General features: G+C 45.5%; 1 protein-coding gene across 5 annotated transcripts in view; it reads right to left on the bottom strand.

Annotated features, from left to right (window-relative positions):
* Window positions 1-15,047, bottom strand: part of NMD3 (NMD3 ribosome export adaptor) — a 204,065-nt gene that overhangs the window by 29,534 nt on the left and 159,484 nt on the right. For all 5 annotated transcript variants that reach the window (XM_063916173.1, XM_063916175.1, XM_063916174.1 and 2 more), the window contains exon 11: window positions 13,715-13,860. In XM_063916173.1, the coding sequence (XP_063772243.1) occupies window positions 13,715-13,860 (146 nt within the window). The remainder of the gene's footprint in view (window positions 1-13,714; window positions 13,861-15,047) is intronic.

The raw sequence follows: 15,047 nt of genomic DNA, 5'->3' as shown, positions 1-15,047 counted from the left end.
AGCTCCGCCCCCTATTTCGGCGGGCTTTTCTCCCGTAGTTTTAGATAACTGGCATGGGTTAAATACATACATATAGCCTCAATGGCTATATGTGATGTATTCTTTTGCCATAAAGGTATTAAATATTGCTGCCCAGGGCGCCCCCAGCAGCGCCCTGCACCCTCCGTGACCGCTTGGTGTGAAGTGTGTGACAACAATGGCGCACAGCTGCAGTGCTGTGCGCTACCTTCATGAAGACTGAAGAGCCTTCTGCCGCCTGTTTCCGGACCTTCAATCTTCAGCATCTGTAAGAGGGGTCGGCGGCGCGGCTCCGGGACGAACCCCAGGGTGAGACCTGTGTTCCGACTCCCTCTGGAGCTAATGGTGTCCAGTAGCCTAAGAATCCAATCCATCCTGCACGCAGGTGAGTTGAAATTCTCTCCCCTAAGTCCCTCGATGCAGTGAGCCTGTTGCCAGCAGGACTCACTGAAAATAAAAAACCTAAAAACTTTTTCTAAGCAGCTCTTTAGGAGAGCCACCTAGATTGCACCCTGCTCGGACGGGCACAAAAACCTAACTGAGGCTTGGAGGAGGGTCATAGGGGGAGGAGCCAGTACACACCACCTAATCCTAAAGCTTTATTTTTGTGCCCTGTCTCCTGCGGAGCCGCTATCCCCCATGGTCCTGACGGAGTCCCCAGCATCCACTTAGGACGTTAGAGAAATGTGGAAGTCCCCCACGGTAGCATGGGATCAACTCAGCTCTGACAAAAGATAAGTGTCCCTGTCAATGACAAAATAATCATTATGATAGACTTACCGTTGATAATGCTATTTCTCCTAAGTCCACAGGATAACATTGGGATACGAGATAGCGACAGCGGATTGGCACCAAACAATCAAAACTTTTGGCCTCCCAACGTGCAATGGGCCAGTCCCTATATCCCCGCCTCCTGGCTCAGGCAAATCAGTTGTTTTTCCAAAGCTTAGGCAGGAGCATCATAGAGTGTCCTAATCAGGTGAGAAGAACACACATGCACACCCTTCCGTACAAGAAGGAAGAGATAAGTGAGTGAAAGGATCCTCAAATCACGTGCGTCAGGAGGCCATCCTCTCTTTGTGACAGTGATTGCAAAAAATTTTACGCGCTACTAGCAGGCGGGGACTCTCTTTTTTCTAATGATCGGGTCCCGTGGGACGCGCTGTCTCTAAATGACCAGTGCGTCTCTGCCAATACCATTCTTCAGTGCCTCTCTCGCCATCAAATCGCCGCCGGCAGCTTCTCCCTGTCCAATCGCGCTGCCCGCAGCTTCTCCCTGTCCAATCGCGCTGCCCGCAGCTTCTTCCCGTCCAATCGCGCTGCCGGCAATGTCTCCCCATTCAAGTGCGGCTGAGAAGTGACGTCCCTCCTCCCTGTCCGCCAGCGTGCTCGCCGTGCTGCTCCAAACTACAGTAAGAAGCAGCTGCGAGCAGGCGCCGGGGCGGGCTGTGTTATGACACACACAGTGGCTGCTCACTAGCCAGCGCAACGCGATCACTGAAGAAGCCTGTGTCTCTCTGGCTGCATACGACTGCACTCCCTGGGGGATTAAGTAAGTTATCAACTAAAAGAGGGAGCGTATGTGTGTGGGAGGGTGGAGAGTGTTGGCAGCTAATGATGCAAATATGGAGGATGGGGCAGTGCCCATCATACACTCTGCACATACCTCCTCAGTGTCCATTATAAACACACCAAATACTCCCACAGTGGCCAACATACACCCCCCACACATACCCACACAGTGACCATCACATGCACACCCACAGTGGCCATTATATACTGCTCTACCTGGCGCAATGTGTATAACGTGCTCTATCTGTTGCAATGTGTGTAACGTGCTCTGCCTGGCGCAAAGTAAGTGTATAACGTGCTCTACTTGCTGCATTGTGTATAAGGTGGTCTGCCTGGCGCATAGTGTATAACATACTCTGCCTGGCGCAATGTGTATAACGTGCTCTATCTGGCGCAATGTGTATAACGTGCTCTGCCTGGCGCAATGTGTACAATGTGTTCTAACTGGCGCAGTCTGTATAACGTGCTGTACCTGGTGGAATGTGTGTAACGTGCTCTACCTGACGCAATGTGTATAACGTGCTCTGCCTGGCGCAATGTGTGTAACGTGCTCTACCTGACGCAATGTGTGTAACGTGCTCTACCTGGCGCAATGTGTGTAACGTGCTCTACCAGGCGCAATACGTATAACGTGCTCTGCCTGGCGCAATGTGTATAACGTGCTGTACCTGGTGGAATGTGCGTAACGTGCTCTACCTGACGCAATGTGTAGAACGTGCTCTACCTGGCACGGACTACGTCTAACGATGCATCTTCCGCAGAAAGGTCTGGCCCCTGGAAGGCCGGGACTACAATGTCTTCGTTAAGGTGGAATTTAGACACCACGTTAGGAAGATACCCAGCTTTGGTTCTGAGAACCGCTCTATCTGGATATAAAAAAAAAAAATCAGAAAAGGAGGGAGACATAACGAAGCCCCTAAATCTGAAACTCTTCTAGCTAAAGCAATAGCCAGTAGAAAGAGAACTTTAGCTGTCAACTATTTAAGATCCACTTGTTTTAGTGGTTCAAATGGGGCAACTTGAAGGGCCTTTAGGACTAAACTTAAGTCCCAAGTCACTGTAGGAGGAACAAAAGGAGATTGAATGTGCAGCATTCCCTGGAAAACAGTGCACACATCCTGTATGTTAGCAATTTTCTTTTGGAACCATACAGTCAATGCTGACACTTGCACTCTCAAGGAAGCCACCCATAGACCTTTGTCCATTCCTGCCTGAAGGAATGCTAAGACTCTGGAAACTCTGAACGACCTAGGGTCAAATTTCCAGTCATTGCACCATTGAATATAGGCTTGCCATATTCGGTGATAATTGCGAGCTGAGGAAGGTTTCTTTGCTCTGAACATAGTTCTGAATTACCTGTTGTGAGAACCCTCTTGCTTTCAGGGTGGAAGTCTCAAGAGCCACGCCGTCGGAATGGAGCATCCATCGACATCCTCTGCAAATATGTGTACCAATGTCTTCTGGGCTAAGCCGGAGCTATTAGTATCACGGCGCCCTTTCCTTGGTTTACCTTTCACATTGCCCTGGGTAACAGGACGATTGGTGGAAACACATAGGCCAGATGAAAGTCCCATCTCACTGACAGGGCATCCACAAAGATCGCTTTGGGATCCTTTGTTCTTGACCCGTATGCAGGAACCTTGTTGTTCTGACGGGATGCCATGAGATCTATCTACGGTAACCCCCAATTGTCTATCAGAATTTGGAAAACCTCTGAGTGTAAAGCCCATTCATTTGCATGAATGGCGTGAATCCGCTTCCAGTTTAGGACTCCCAAAATGAACAATGCGGACAAGGCTGGATGATGAAGTTCGGCCCACTTTAACATGTGACTTACCTCCTTCATTGCATTCTGGCTGCGAGTTCCTCCCTGATGGTTGAGGTACCCTACTGCCGTTGCATTGTCTAAAGCTGTCGAAGTCGGAAAATATTACAGTACAAACATCACGTACAAACTCCACACAGATGGCCTCCGTGCGAGTACTTGTTCTGCCGTGCGTGCACATATCCGCAAGTTGCGTATGACCGGTCACGCGTATTAGCGCGTGGTATGAGTAATTACGGTAGCATTTGTACTCGCATGGAAAAGCCACAAAGACATATCACATATTTAATCCACATAGTGCACAATGAACACATAGCCCACATGCACCACACCAGCAATTTATACTTGTTTAAATGGTACAACAACAAAGGGATTCACCTTTACAGGATATGAGGGGACAGCATTAGGTTATGAGGTGGTGTTTGGTATCCAAAAAAAATTGTGTACCAAATAAATGGAGGATCGGGCGCTTCCAGGTGCTGTGTTTCTAATGCTGCTGCTATAACGTATGGGGGAAGTTACACCCCAACCATAAAGTTGAAAACACACAAAAGCAAGAATAGCAGCGCTAGTAGAAATGTTTGTAAACGATAAAAAATTAACAAGAAGGATTGAGTGATAATTAATATGACAATTTAATATATAATTAATGAATAAAAATGTCGGCCTTTTAGAATAAAAGTGGATAGGAATCCACACGCTTTTACAAACAGTTAAGATCAATACATATGGGTCAAAACATAATGACTGTCTATCACATTAGCATCCGTTCCTAATTTGTAACCTGGACATTTTTAGCAGATGGAGACAGACTGACGGCGCAGTCACACCAATGCACTTTACCCGAGTACCGTTAGAGGTGCAGTCCCTTTGAGAATGTCTCTGATGTTTTTTGCTCAGAAATCAACCAGATTGGGAATCCTCATTTAGCACGGTGTCCTCTTTGTCAGGATAGGGTAGATGGTGCTCCTTAGTAGTGGAAAGATTGCCTCAATCGAACTGCAGGTGGCAAAGTCCAGTGTTTGGTCCGGATGTGATGCGGCAGTCAAACTGGCGCGATGAATGACCCAAGTAGCCTCCTCCTTACGCGTTTCACTGCTAGGCACTGCAGCTTTATCAAAGGTGACTTAGGTAGGCCACTGGCAGGATATTTATACCATGGGTAATTGGCAAACAATGAACAGCTGTTTCACTCAATCCTTCTAATAAATCAAATTATACAAAAAAACGTTTATACTAACCCTTCTATGGGTTTCTTGTGTAATCTAAGGACAGACTCAATTATAAAAACTTTGTTTTTTGGAAGGGATTTGATCAAAAAACGAATCTTAATAATTAATAATGAACCCCTGTGGTAATACTTCCGGGTCACGGAGGTTTATCATCTGGGTACGGATATTTATTTCCCCCTTATATTTTATCAAATTGATATCAGTGGTTACTCTTGGTGCATAAGCAAAACACCTTTGTTCACAGCTAATACAGAAAGTCTCTTTTGACGTGTTTCTGCTCAATGGAGCGCATTTGCGTTCCATTAGACGGAGCTTATCTCCGTGTCTTCCGGTCACGTGATCTCCGCCGCCGCCGCTGCCTCTGGGAATCGTAGTAAACTGTTGTGTGGCGGGGTCCACGTGACCGGGCAGCGTAATCGTTGGCATGGTAGCTCCCAAACACTGAACTCTCCTTCTAAATACACCGTTTAGAAACACTTGAGACTTCAAAACATCTCTTCCTCACAATCCAGTGGTGAATATCGAAAGTTAAGACTATATAGGGTAACAAAATAAAACTTTTAATTAACCTACATAACGGGACCTTCTCATCCGTTACCCTGGTTATAGGTATATAATTCTAACATGAATTGGCTTGATTCAGGAGAGTAGATACTGTAAAAACATATAGGGAAGTTCTGACAGTGTCATTTAATCTTTACTCATTCAAAAGTGTAATCCTTCAGTTGTTGTTTAGAAGGATTTTGGATAAGGATTTTGGACAGATTCTCTGATCGTCTCCCGCACTAATATGTCCATTGGTATTGTATCTGTAACCAATTTGCACATTAAGCATAGACAATCAAGGAGACCAGAGGGTGTATACTTTTTTAGAGACTATTTTATTATTCTAAAAACTTTTATCAACTTTAACATATGTTTTCAGGGAATTACATTATTCCTATTAGATACATATTCCTAATGTTTCCTAATATCTTATCAATGTTACTTTGCGGAGAATGTCAGATACCTCCCACCTCACCAATGAGAGGTAGTGGGGAGAAGGGAAAAGAAGAGGGGAGGGAGGGAGGGGAAAAGGGGAGACAAACTCATACATGTTGACTACATATAGCCCCCCCAAAAAATGATAATGGTAAATTTTTTCATTTTTAAATTTTCAAGTTTTTTACAGGGGGGGGGGGGGGGGGGGTTTAGAAAGAACTTACTGTCTTTATTTTGTGTAATTAGCCCTCACACATCTAGGAGGAATATATATAGCTTATAGTTTCTCAATATTGAGATATTATGTGTAACAATACACTCCTATAATGACTTATTATTACGATATATATACAGCACCAGTCAAATCACAGTGTTTAATTCCACTGCCTCATTGAGGCCCTCTGGGAATATGCTATTCATCTGGTACATCCAGAAGACCTCCTGTCTGCAAAGTCTTTTATACCTATCACCCCCCCGTGTGCTGTGGGGTATGTGTTCTAGACCCATAAGTCTTAAACATTTCGGATCTCCACCATGTACATCGCAATAATGTTTGGGAACACTGTGTGTCTGAATCTTGTTTAAGATGTTCCTCCTGTGTTCTGGGAGCTACCATGCCAACGATTACGCTGCCCGGTCACGTGGACCCCGCCACACAACAGTTTACTACGATTCCCAGAGGCAGCGGCGGCGGCGGAGATCACGTGACCGGAAGACACGGAGATAAGCTCCGTCTAATGGAACGCAAATGCGCTCCATTGAGCAGAAACACGTCAAAAGAGACTTTCTGTATTAGCTGTGAACAAAGGTGTTTTGCTTATGCACCAAGAGTAACCACTGATATCAATTTGATAAAATATAAGGGGGAAATAAATATCCGTACCCAGATGATAAACCTCCGTGACCCGGAAGTATTACCACAGGGGTTCATTATTAATTATTAAGATTCGTTTTTTGATCAAATCCCTTCCAAAAAACAAAGTTTTTATAATTGAGTCTGTCCTTAGATTACACAAGAAACCCATAGAAGGGTTAGTATAAACGTTTTTTTGTATAATTTGATTTATTAGAAGGATTGAGTGAAACAGCTGTTCATTGTTTGCCAATTACCCATGGTATAAATATCCTGCCAGTGGCCGACCTAAGTCACCTTTGATAAAGCTGCAGTGCCTAGCAGTGAAACGCGTAAGGAGGAGGCTACTTGGGTCATTCATCACGCCAGTTTGACTGCCGCATCACATCCGGACCAAACACTGGACTTTGCCACCTACAGTTCGATTGAGGCAATCTTTCCACTACTAAGGAGCACCATCTACCCTATCCTGACAAAGAGGACACCGTGCTAAATGAGGATTCCCAATCTGGTTGATTTCTGAGCAAAAAACATCAGAGACATTCTCAAAGGGACTGCACCTCTAACGGTACTCGGGTAAAGTGCATTGGTGTGACTGCGCCGTCAGTCTGTCTCCATCTGCTAAAAATGTCCAGGTTACAAATTAGGAACGGATGCTAATGTGATAGACAGTCATTATGTTTTGACCCATATGTATTGATCTTAACTGTTTGTAAAAGCGTGTGGATTCCTATCCACTTTTATTCTAAAAGGCCGACATTTTTATTCATTAATTATATATTAAATTGTCATATTAATTATCACTCAATCCTTCTTGTTAATTTTTTATCGTTTACAAACATTTCTACTAGCGCTGCTATTCTTGCTTTTGGGTGTTTGGTATCCAGCTGCTTTAAGGGCAACATTCCGGTAGCAGTTTGCAGAAGATAGCACGCTCCTGCGCATAATTATGCGCAGGAACAGAATATTACTATTATACTGTACTCTGATATTCGGCGGGAACCAAGTGGAGACCAACTGCAAGCACACCTGGAACAGACATCGGACACCTATTCAAACCAACCTATGACCGCTCCTGTACTGTAAATGACCAGCCCTTTGACCTATGGATGAAGAGGTTACAGTTTCCATTGTATTGTGTTTTTACCAACTGTATAAAAGCTAAAGCTGCCTAGCCAGTCACTCTCTCTCTCTAAAGGTCATCTTGCTACAATGATCTGAGCACCGGACCGTGTGGCGCTGGAGAAACCAAAACGTATGTACCATTGTATTGCAGCCTCTTTTCTCTTATTGTAATTGTATATCTGTTGTAACCCCCTTTCAGCAATTATATGTTGGTGGGTAGGATACCAACATCTTAAATACAATTGGTGTTGTGTCTCCTTCCTGCTAAGGTTTAAAGTGTATTACAGACACATGTGTAGCTACATTGTGCTCTCAGTGTGTCGTGTGTGTGTATGCACTGCGTGTACTTTGTACGTCCGTCGCGGCGTGTGTACGCAAAGTGCGTACACGGTACGGACCTTTGTACGCTGTGTAAAAAGTAAGTAGGTTAAAGATTACATCCAGCAGCCACAGCTGCTCGAAATTCAGTCTAAAAGGTATTGCTTTTTCTGTCCTGTATGTTAATCAGCATTTACAAAACGGATTTGGACTGGTTTCCCCTGAAGGATGTCCTTTGCCTGAATAAGTGCCACATATATGGCCCGAAGTTCCAATATATTTATTTATTGGCAGGCAACTGTCTTCCTTGGTCCACTGCCCCTGGAAGCAACTCCTTCCTGACACCGCTCTCCAGCCCTGAAGACTGGCATCCGTTGTCAGAATTTCCCAACCTGATATCCAAAAGGGTCTCCCTTTGTCCAGATGGGATGTCTGTAGCCACCAGGCTAATGACCTCCTTACTTCCAGAGGAAGGACCATAGCCTACATTTTTATTGCCCACTTGGAAAGGATCTGACGTTGCAGAGGCCTCGAATGAAACAGAGCATACTCCACCATGTCGAATGTCGACACAATCAACCTCATCACACGCATTGTGGTGTGAATGGATACCCTTTTGACTGTGTAGCAGCTCCTGAATCCTTGACTGAATTTTGGATATTTTGTTCAGAGGTAGAATTACTCTCTGAAGACCTGAATCCAGCACAGTCCCCAAATGAGTCATCCGTTGTGACAGAACCAGGGACGACTTTGCACAATTTATGAGCCAACCGTGTCTCTGTAAACAAGCTATTGTCTGTTGCAGATGACACAGAAGCAATTCCTGAGACTGTGCCAGCATTAATAAGTCGTATGGAAAAATCCTTATCCCCTGCTGACGGAGATAAGACGCCATTACAACCATAATTTTGGTGAATACTCTGGGAGCTGTGGCCAGTCCAAATGGTAGGGCCTGAAACGGAAAACTATGCTGGAGGATAGCAAACCTGAGATACTGTAGCACGGATGGGACAATGCTTTAGGAACATGTAGGTAAGCGTCCTAGATATCCAGGGATACCATAAAATCCTCCGGCTCCATGGCAAAATAATGGAAAGTAAAGTCTCCATATGAAACCGAGGCACCCAAATGTAATTGTTCAGCACTTTGAGATTGAGTATGGGCCGCAACGACCCATATGGCTTCTGGACTAGAAACAGTTTGGAATAAAAACCTTGTCCTCATTGTGCAAGAGGAACTGGAATTATCACTCCTGACTGAAGCATCTTCTGAACTGCCTCTTGCAAAGCCCTGGCCTTCATTTCCACTGAAGACGGGCTGGTACTAAAAACCTTTGATGAGGGTGTTTCTTGAAAGCAAACGCATAACCGTGAGATACTGCTTCTTGCACCCAGGCATCTGTGGTAGATTGCTGCCAGATCTGTGCAAACTGTAGTCAGTATCCCACCCTGGGGTCCCCCAGGTGGAGGCCCGCACCATCAGGCTTGATGGCTTATCTTCTGATTTGGAAGCCGGTCCTCTGGTAGCCCAATGCTTTTTAGTCTTACCAGACTTGTCAGATTGAGACTGTTTGCCATAACACTTTCCTTTTGCTTTTCCTTGAGGCCGAAAAGGCCAAAAAGCTGGAAATCTAGGCTTGGATTTGTGTGTGGAAGTAAACTTCACTTTCTTGGAATCTGCTTCTGACTACAAAATACTGTTTAATTCTTTACCAAAAAGAATATCTCCTGTAAAAGGCAAAGACCGCCAGAACCTTCTTGGATTCTGAGTCAGCTTTCCATGTACGTAGCCAAACCGCTCTGCGAGCTGCTACTGCTGAGGCTGAAGCCTGAGAGGCAATTATACCCATATCCAAAACGGTTTCTTCCATAATAATAGCCGACTGTTTGATATGTGCATTATGGGATTTTTGCTCTCTCGATGTCACTGAAAGATCATCCTCTAATGTATCAGCCCAGGCTGCCACTGCTTTTGCCATCCAGGCTGAAGCCAAGTCTGGTCTTATGATTGCCCCAGACAAAGAGAAAATGGTTTTGAGAAAACCATCTCTTTTCCTATCCGTGACATCATTTAATGATGTTGAAGGTAAAGGTAATGTAGATTTTTCGCACCAATCGAATGACATGCATATCTACTTTAGGAGCCACCTCCCTTTTTAAACAGTCCCCACCCAGAAAAGGATAATGGGAATTCCATTTCTCTGGAATCCTACACTTTTTACTGGGCGTAACCCAAGCCTCTTGCATAATTTCCGTCAGATCTGATCTGGCCCAGCAAACTCAGTCCTAACTGTTTAGGGACGTTTAAACACAGGTGCCTTAGATATTAACAAAGGCTCTGCTGCCTCCTCTAAGGATAGAATGGCTTTCATAGCACTAATTAGCGCAGGTATGTCCACTGAGCTGAGGCCTTCCTCCTCGTCTCTGTATATAGACCCGGAGTACGATGAGTCCTCATCCTCCGACGAGTCCTCATCTGAAACATGTGTAGACTGTGAAGATGTTTTATGTCCATGTGATTTACTTACCACCGGCCTTTCAGCCTGCTTTTGTTGAGAGGCTGCCAATCCCTGTGCTGGATGTGATAAACCCCAGGTGGAATGTTGCATGTAAGGGTTAATATGGTAACCTATCCCTGGTATAGGAGTTGGCATTATACGCTCAGCTATACTAGATAATGTCTGCGCAAAGGTAGCCCATGGGGGTTCAACTTGAACCTGTGACTGCTTTGGATTATTTAAAAGGCTTTGGTGAAAGCTAAAACAATTTGCACATAATCCATTTTTAACCAGACCCTGAGAGGTTAACCCAGCTTTACAAGACAAACATGAAATGAGTGTTGGTGTTGCTATGGAGAGTGTATCCTCCTCACCCTTGCCTATCTTGGACATGATAAATGAATCACGCACCTTTACAGTGTTACTACACAATTTGTGACTGCAATCACTTTAAATTTGTTAAAGTGACATACAATCCGCTCCTTCCCTGCTTTGCAGCAGCATTGAGGATCGCAATACAAAGAAGACTGACAGAATTATTAGTAAAGTAAGCAATCAGTCACAGGTTATACATTAGTATAATAACCAATATGAGCACATAATCAACTACAGATGCATTTCAGGTATGTAGGAGAAACATATTACTGCATTACCTTATATAGGAGTTTAAACGTATTCAGTTGCACAGCGAAATAAATAGTTTACAGACTCATATGCATCAGGCACTTATCCAACTATTCGTACTCAAAGGTAGATAGAGACTTACCGGGATATTCAATTTGGCACGAAGATACATTGGGAGTAAAAACCCCCGATGTTTCTTCGGGTGCTGCGGTCGGGCTATTTAATTAGCTCGGACGGTATCAAGACCTTTTACACCCGTAAACACACAGGTTCAGTGAACCTGTGTGTTTTCGCGTGAAATAGCCCCGTTTTCGGATGAAAATGGTGCCGTTATCGGGCATTTTGCCGCGCCGCGCACGCGCCGGCTTATCGGGGCCAATTAGATAGCCGCCGGCAGCGAGACTTATCACCCGCCAGCGACGGGACAAATTGAATATTGGCGTTAGTGCTGTATCACCCAGCTCAGGAGAGTGGGATACAGGGAGACTTCAGCCCGCTTCGAGGATCGATCAATACGTTAGGGTACGCTGAGTGGATCCAGATGCTATTAGTGTACACAATCTCCCCGTGAACCTACAGTGAACACAGATGCCCAAGTGAACACTGATGCACTAGCCACACAGCCGCCTATGCTGCGACTGGGTCCTTTTAGATACGGAAGCGGAAATCAGTTCATGGCGGGAAACTGGTCAGGGGAAGGGCGATCAAGGGAGTGTCTTACTCCCCACTGCTGACATCAACATTAGGGATCGTGGCCTCATACTACCTATGATCGCTGAGGCCTAGCGCTGGTGCACCCAAGGTGGCAGCCGCGTCATCGACTGTTCGGTAGTCTCCATACCGAAACAGTGCTGTGTCTCGCATTTCCCCTGCTAAGCGGAACAGATGCCTTACCTTCTCCCTGTGCTCCGGCCACAGCCTGGTAACGTCTGCTGGACTTGCTAGTACATCCTACACAGATGCCCGCCAAAACAGCACTGTACACGTGGGTAAGCGTTGTCGCGGGGAGTTGTTGGAGCGAATCTTTCCAAGGTGCGTATAGGACGCTTTTTAGAAAGATCGTTCAAAAAGCATAGTGACACTATAAAAATTAAATAGAAAAGCTTATGGCTGCTAAAAACCAGCAGCCCATTGACCATGGTCCGGCTCCTGCCGCACCAAACAAAAAACTGATTTGCCTGAGCCGAGAATATAGGGACGGCCCCTTGCATGCTGGGAGGCCAAAAGCTTTGATCTTTTGGTGCCAATTCGTTGTCGCTACCTCATAGCCCGATGATATCCTGTGGATAACCTGTGGACCCTGCCGGAGAAAGTAATCTGTATATAAACATCAGATCTTTAAGACTCAACTAAACAGACACTGCTAGAACCATGATGCGGGATGTGCCTACTGATCACTTCCTCCCAATCCCACCTCCAAGATTTTGCCCATGCTGCTTCCTACCTCTGGAATTCTCTCCCCATCACACTCTCCACCTCTCTACAAAACTTTAAAACGGGATATAAAGACCCACTTCTTCATTAAAACCAGCCATCTCTAATCCTAACCCTTTGCTCCATGCTCACAGTATACCCCATCTGTGTCACAACGGTCTATCTGTCTGTCCCTCCCCTTTAGAATGTAGGCTCTCATGAGCAAGACCCTCTTCCCTCATGTGCTTTGCGCCTTCCCTTACTTTTACCATCATCTACACTATACCCCTTACACTATACCCCTGACTAAATGCACTCTTTCTTAACTATCACTGTCTAAAAAGGCAGGTAGAATAAGTGTCATGTAAAGCCACGGCACTGACAACCAGACGGCTTTACATAGGAGGATTTGCCCAAGCAGTCCCAGGAACAATGAGCGGAGGGATAATGGCGCCGCAGACACTGACAGGGAGTGAGGAAAAGACAGAGATGCAGCTCCAGGGTGGGAACACTTGCTAGAAATGGCGCCCTGGGGCTGGGGGAGGGGCTTCAGGTCTAAGCATTATCCCCCTGCTGGCAAAACCACCGGGTACTGTGGGCGATATAAAATCGGTTTAGAGAGAAAACCTGACCTGCCCCCATGCCATGGTGATCTAGTGGGATCGCCTGTACTGCCAGTGTCCACCGCCAGCGCGCGCGGCCCGCCTCCCACTGACCGCGCCGGATCGCGATAAAGACCAGGTCCCGCAAGCGGGACCCACTTACCACCTCCCAAAGCGCGGCCACGCGATCCTGGAGAGCCCCAGCCGTGTGTGTCTAATGTGAAGAAAACCGGAGCCTCCGCTGTAGGTACCCGGCAACCAGGTCTCGGGAGTTTACAGCGCCGCTGGAGCAGCAGCAGTGAATGTCTCCTGACATTTACCACCGCTGCTGCCCTTGAAGTCTTCACTTTTTCTTCACAAAAAAGCTCTTTTTAGGGCTGCCTGGAGCAGCCCCTCTGTTAAGTGCCTGCTTACTGCAGCACCAACTTACAAAACTGAGCTCCTGTGCAGGGAGGCGGGGTGATATAGGCGCTATGCATTCTGGGAACAGTCAAAGCTTTGAGCCTGTTGGTGCCTCGGATCAAGATCCTACTCTACACCCCATTGTCCAATCCTTGTGGAGCCCAGTGTACCCCGCAGCAGAAAAATCAAATAGTGGGAGAAACAACTCTTACAGAGTAATAAGGTGACAGGGAAGAGAAACATCGTCCTGACCTTGTTTGATCTTATACCAGCTCCTGCCCCTAGCTTCAGGTCTGTAACCACGTCTGTATCTATCACAATAAACTCCTCCAGCTGTTTAGGGTGAAACAAGCTGTGAAAAGGTTGACGCCAATATGTGTTCCCATCCACCTCTGCAACTGTAAGGGGAAAGAAGAGAACAACAAACTTACAGTCTCACATAAATAAGTAACAGACCATATATAAGTATGTTTAATATTTTTTGAGAAGTAAAGATGTATTCGACGTACTTTTTGGTACTGTGTCTTTGTGCATAATACTCCTTCTATGTTTTCCCTTAGGTGTGTCCCTCCCCCCCCCCCCTTTTTCTCTTTTCTTTTTTCCTTTTCTTTACTACTTTCTTTATTCATTTTCATCTTTCTATCTAAAATGAGAATGTATTCAATGCAGACTTAATGTTCATTCTAGCATCATGCACCTGTCACAACCCGTGCAGTTCCTCTTTCCTGTTTGGAGTGTCGCTCTCTATGGTGGTTCTAGCACACTTTGGTCTGTATCTCAGCACTGAGATACAGACCAGAGTGTGCTAGAAGGAAAGAGGAACTGCACAGGATTGTGGCAGGTGCAGGGTGCTACAATGAACACTACTGACTGACACTGTAAAAGATATGTAGGTGCTTCTAATTATTTCACTTATAATTCTGTGAGGAGACCTGGAAAACATGAACCGTGTGTCCTGAGGACTACATCTGAGAAGCACTGTTCTAGGCAGTTCTAGAGATCCGTTGAGAATTAATAAGAAGCTCATTCCAAACACAAGTGCATGCTCACTGACCTACTGATAAATGCTGTGGCATTAATTGTAGTAAGTAGTCTGGCCAATCCAATGGCTACTTTACATAATTTATACACTATTATTGCAAGTATTAGAAAGCAGACCGGAAGAGGTACATAATGATAGCTCAGTCTAGCAAGAACGATATAAGTGTCAATAACACAGTAATGTATTCAGGACTGATGTAGACGGAACCGGTATGTGTTACCACCAGATGGGATGCAAGCTTTCAGTATGCAGACAGCGGCATCCCATTTGTCGGAATCCCGGCAGCGAGACAGTGAGATGCTCATCACAGGTTAAATTGCCATTCAGTTGGTGGCATGGACCAACCTACCAAGTGGGAATACCTGGCGGTGGTCAGGATTCCGTCTGGCGGTAGTTCACTGGCTGACGGGATTCGGGCGTCTGTCTCCATGAATGCCGGGATCCCGACAACCGTTGTTTTAACTACATCAGGTGCAAACTGTACTATTGACATTTGATTTTACAAATCTTTATCTTTAAAACATATAAAACATATTTCAAATG

This window comes from Pseudophryne corroboree, chromosome 4, assembly GCF_028390025.1.
Source record: "Pseudophryne corroboree isolate aPseCor3 chromosome 4, aPseCor3.hap2, whole genome shotgun sequence".
NCBI lineage: Eukaryota > Metazoa > Chordata > Amphibia > Anura > Myobatrachidae > Pseudophryne > Pseudophryne corroboree.
This window is presented reverse-complemented; position numbering and strand designations above follow the sequence as displayed.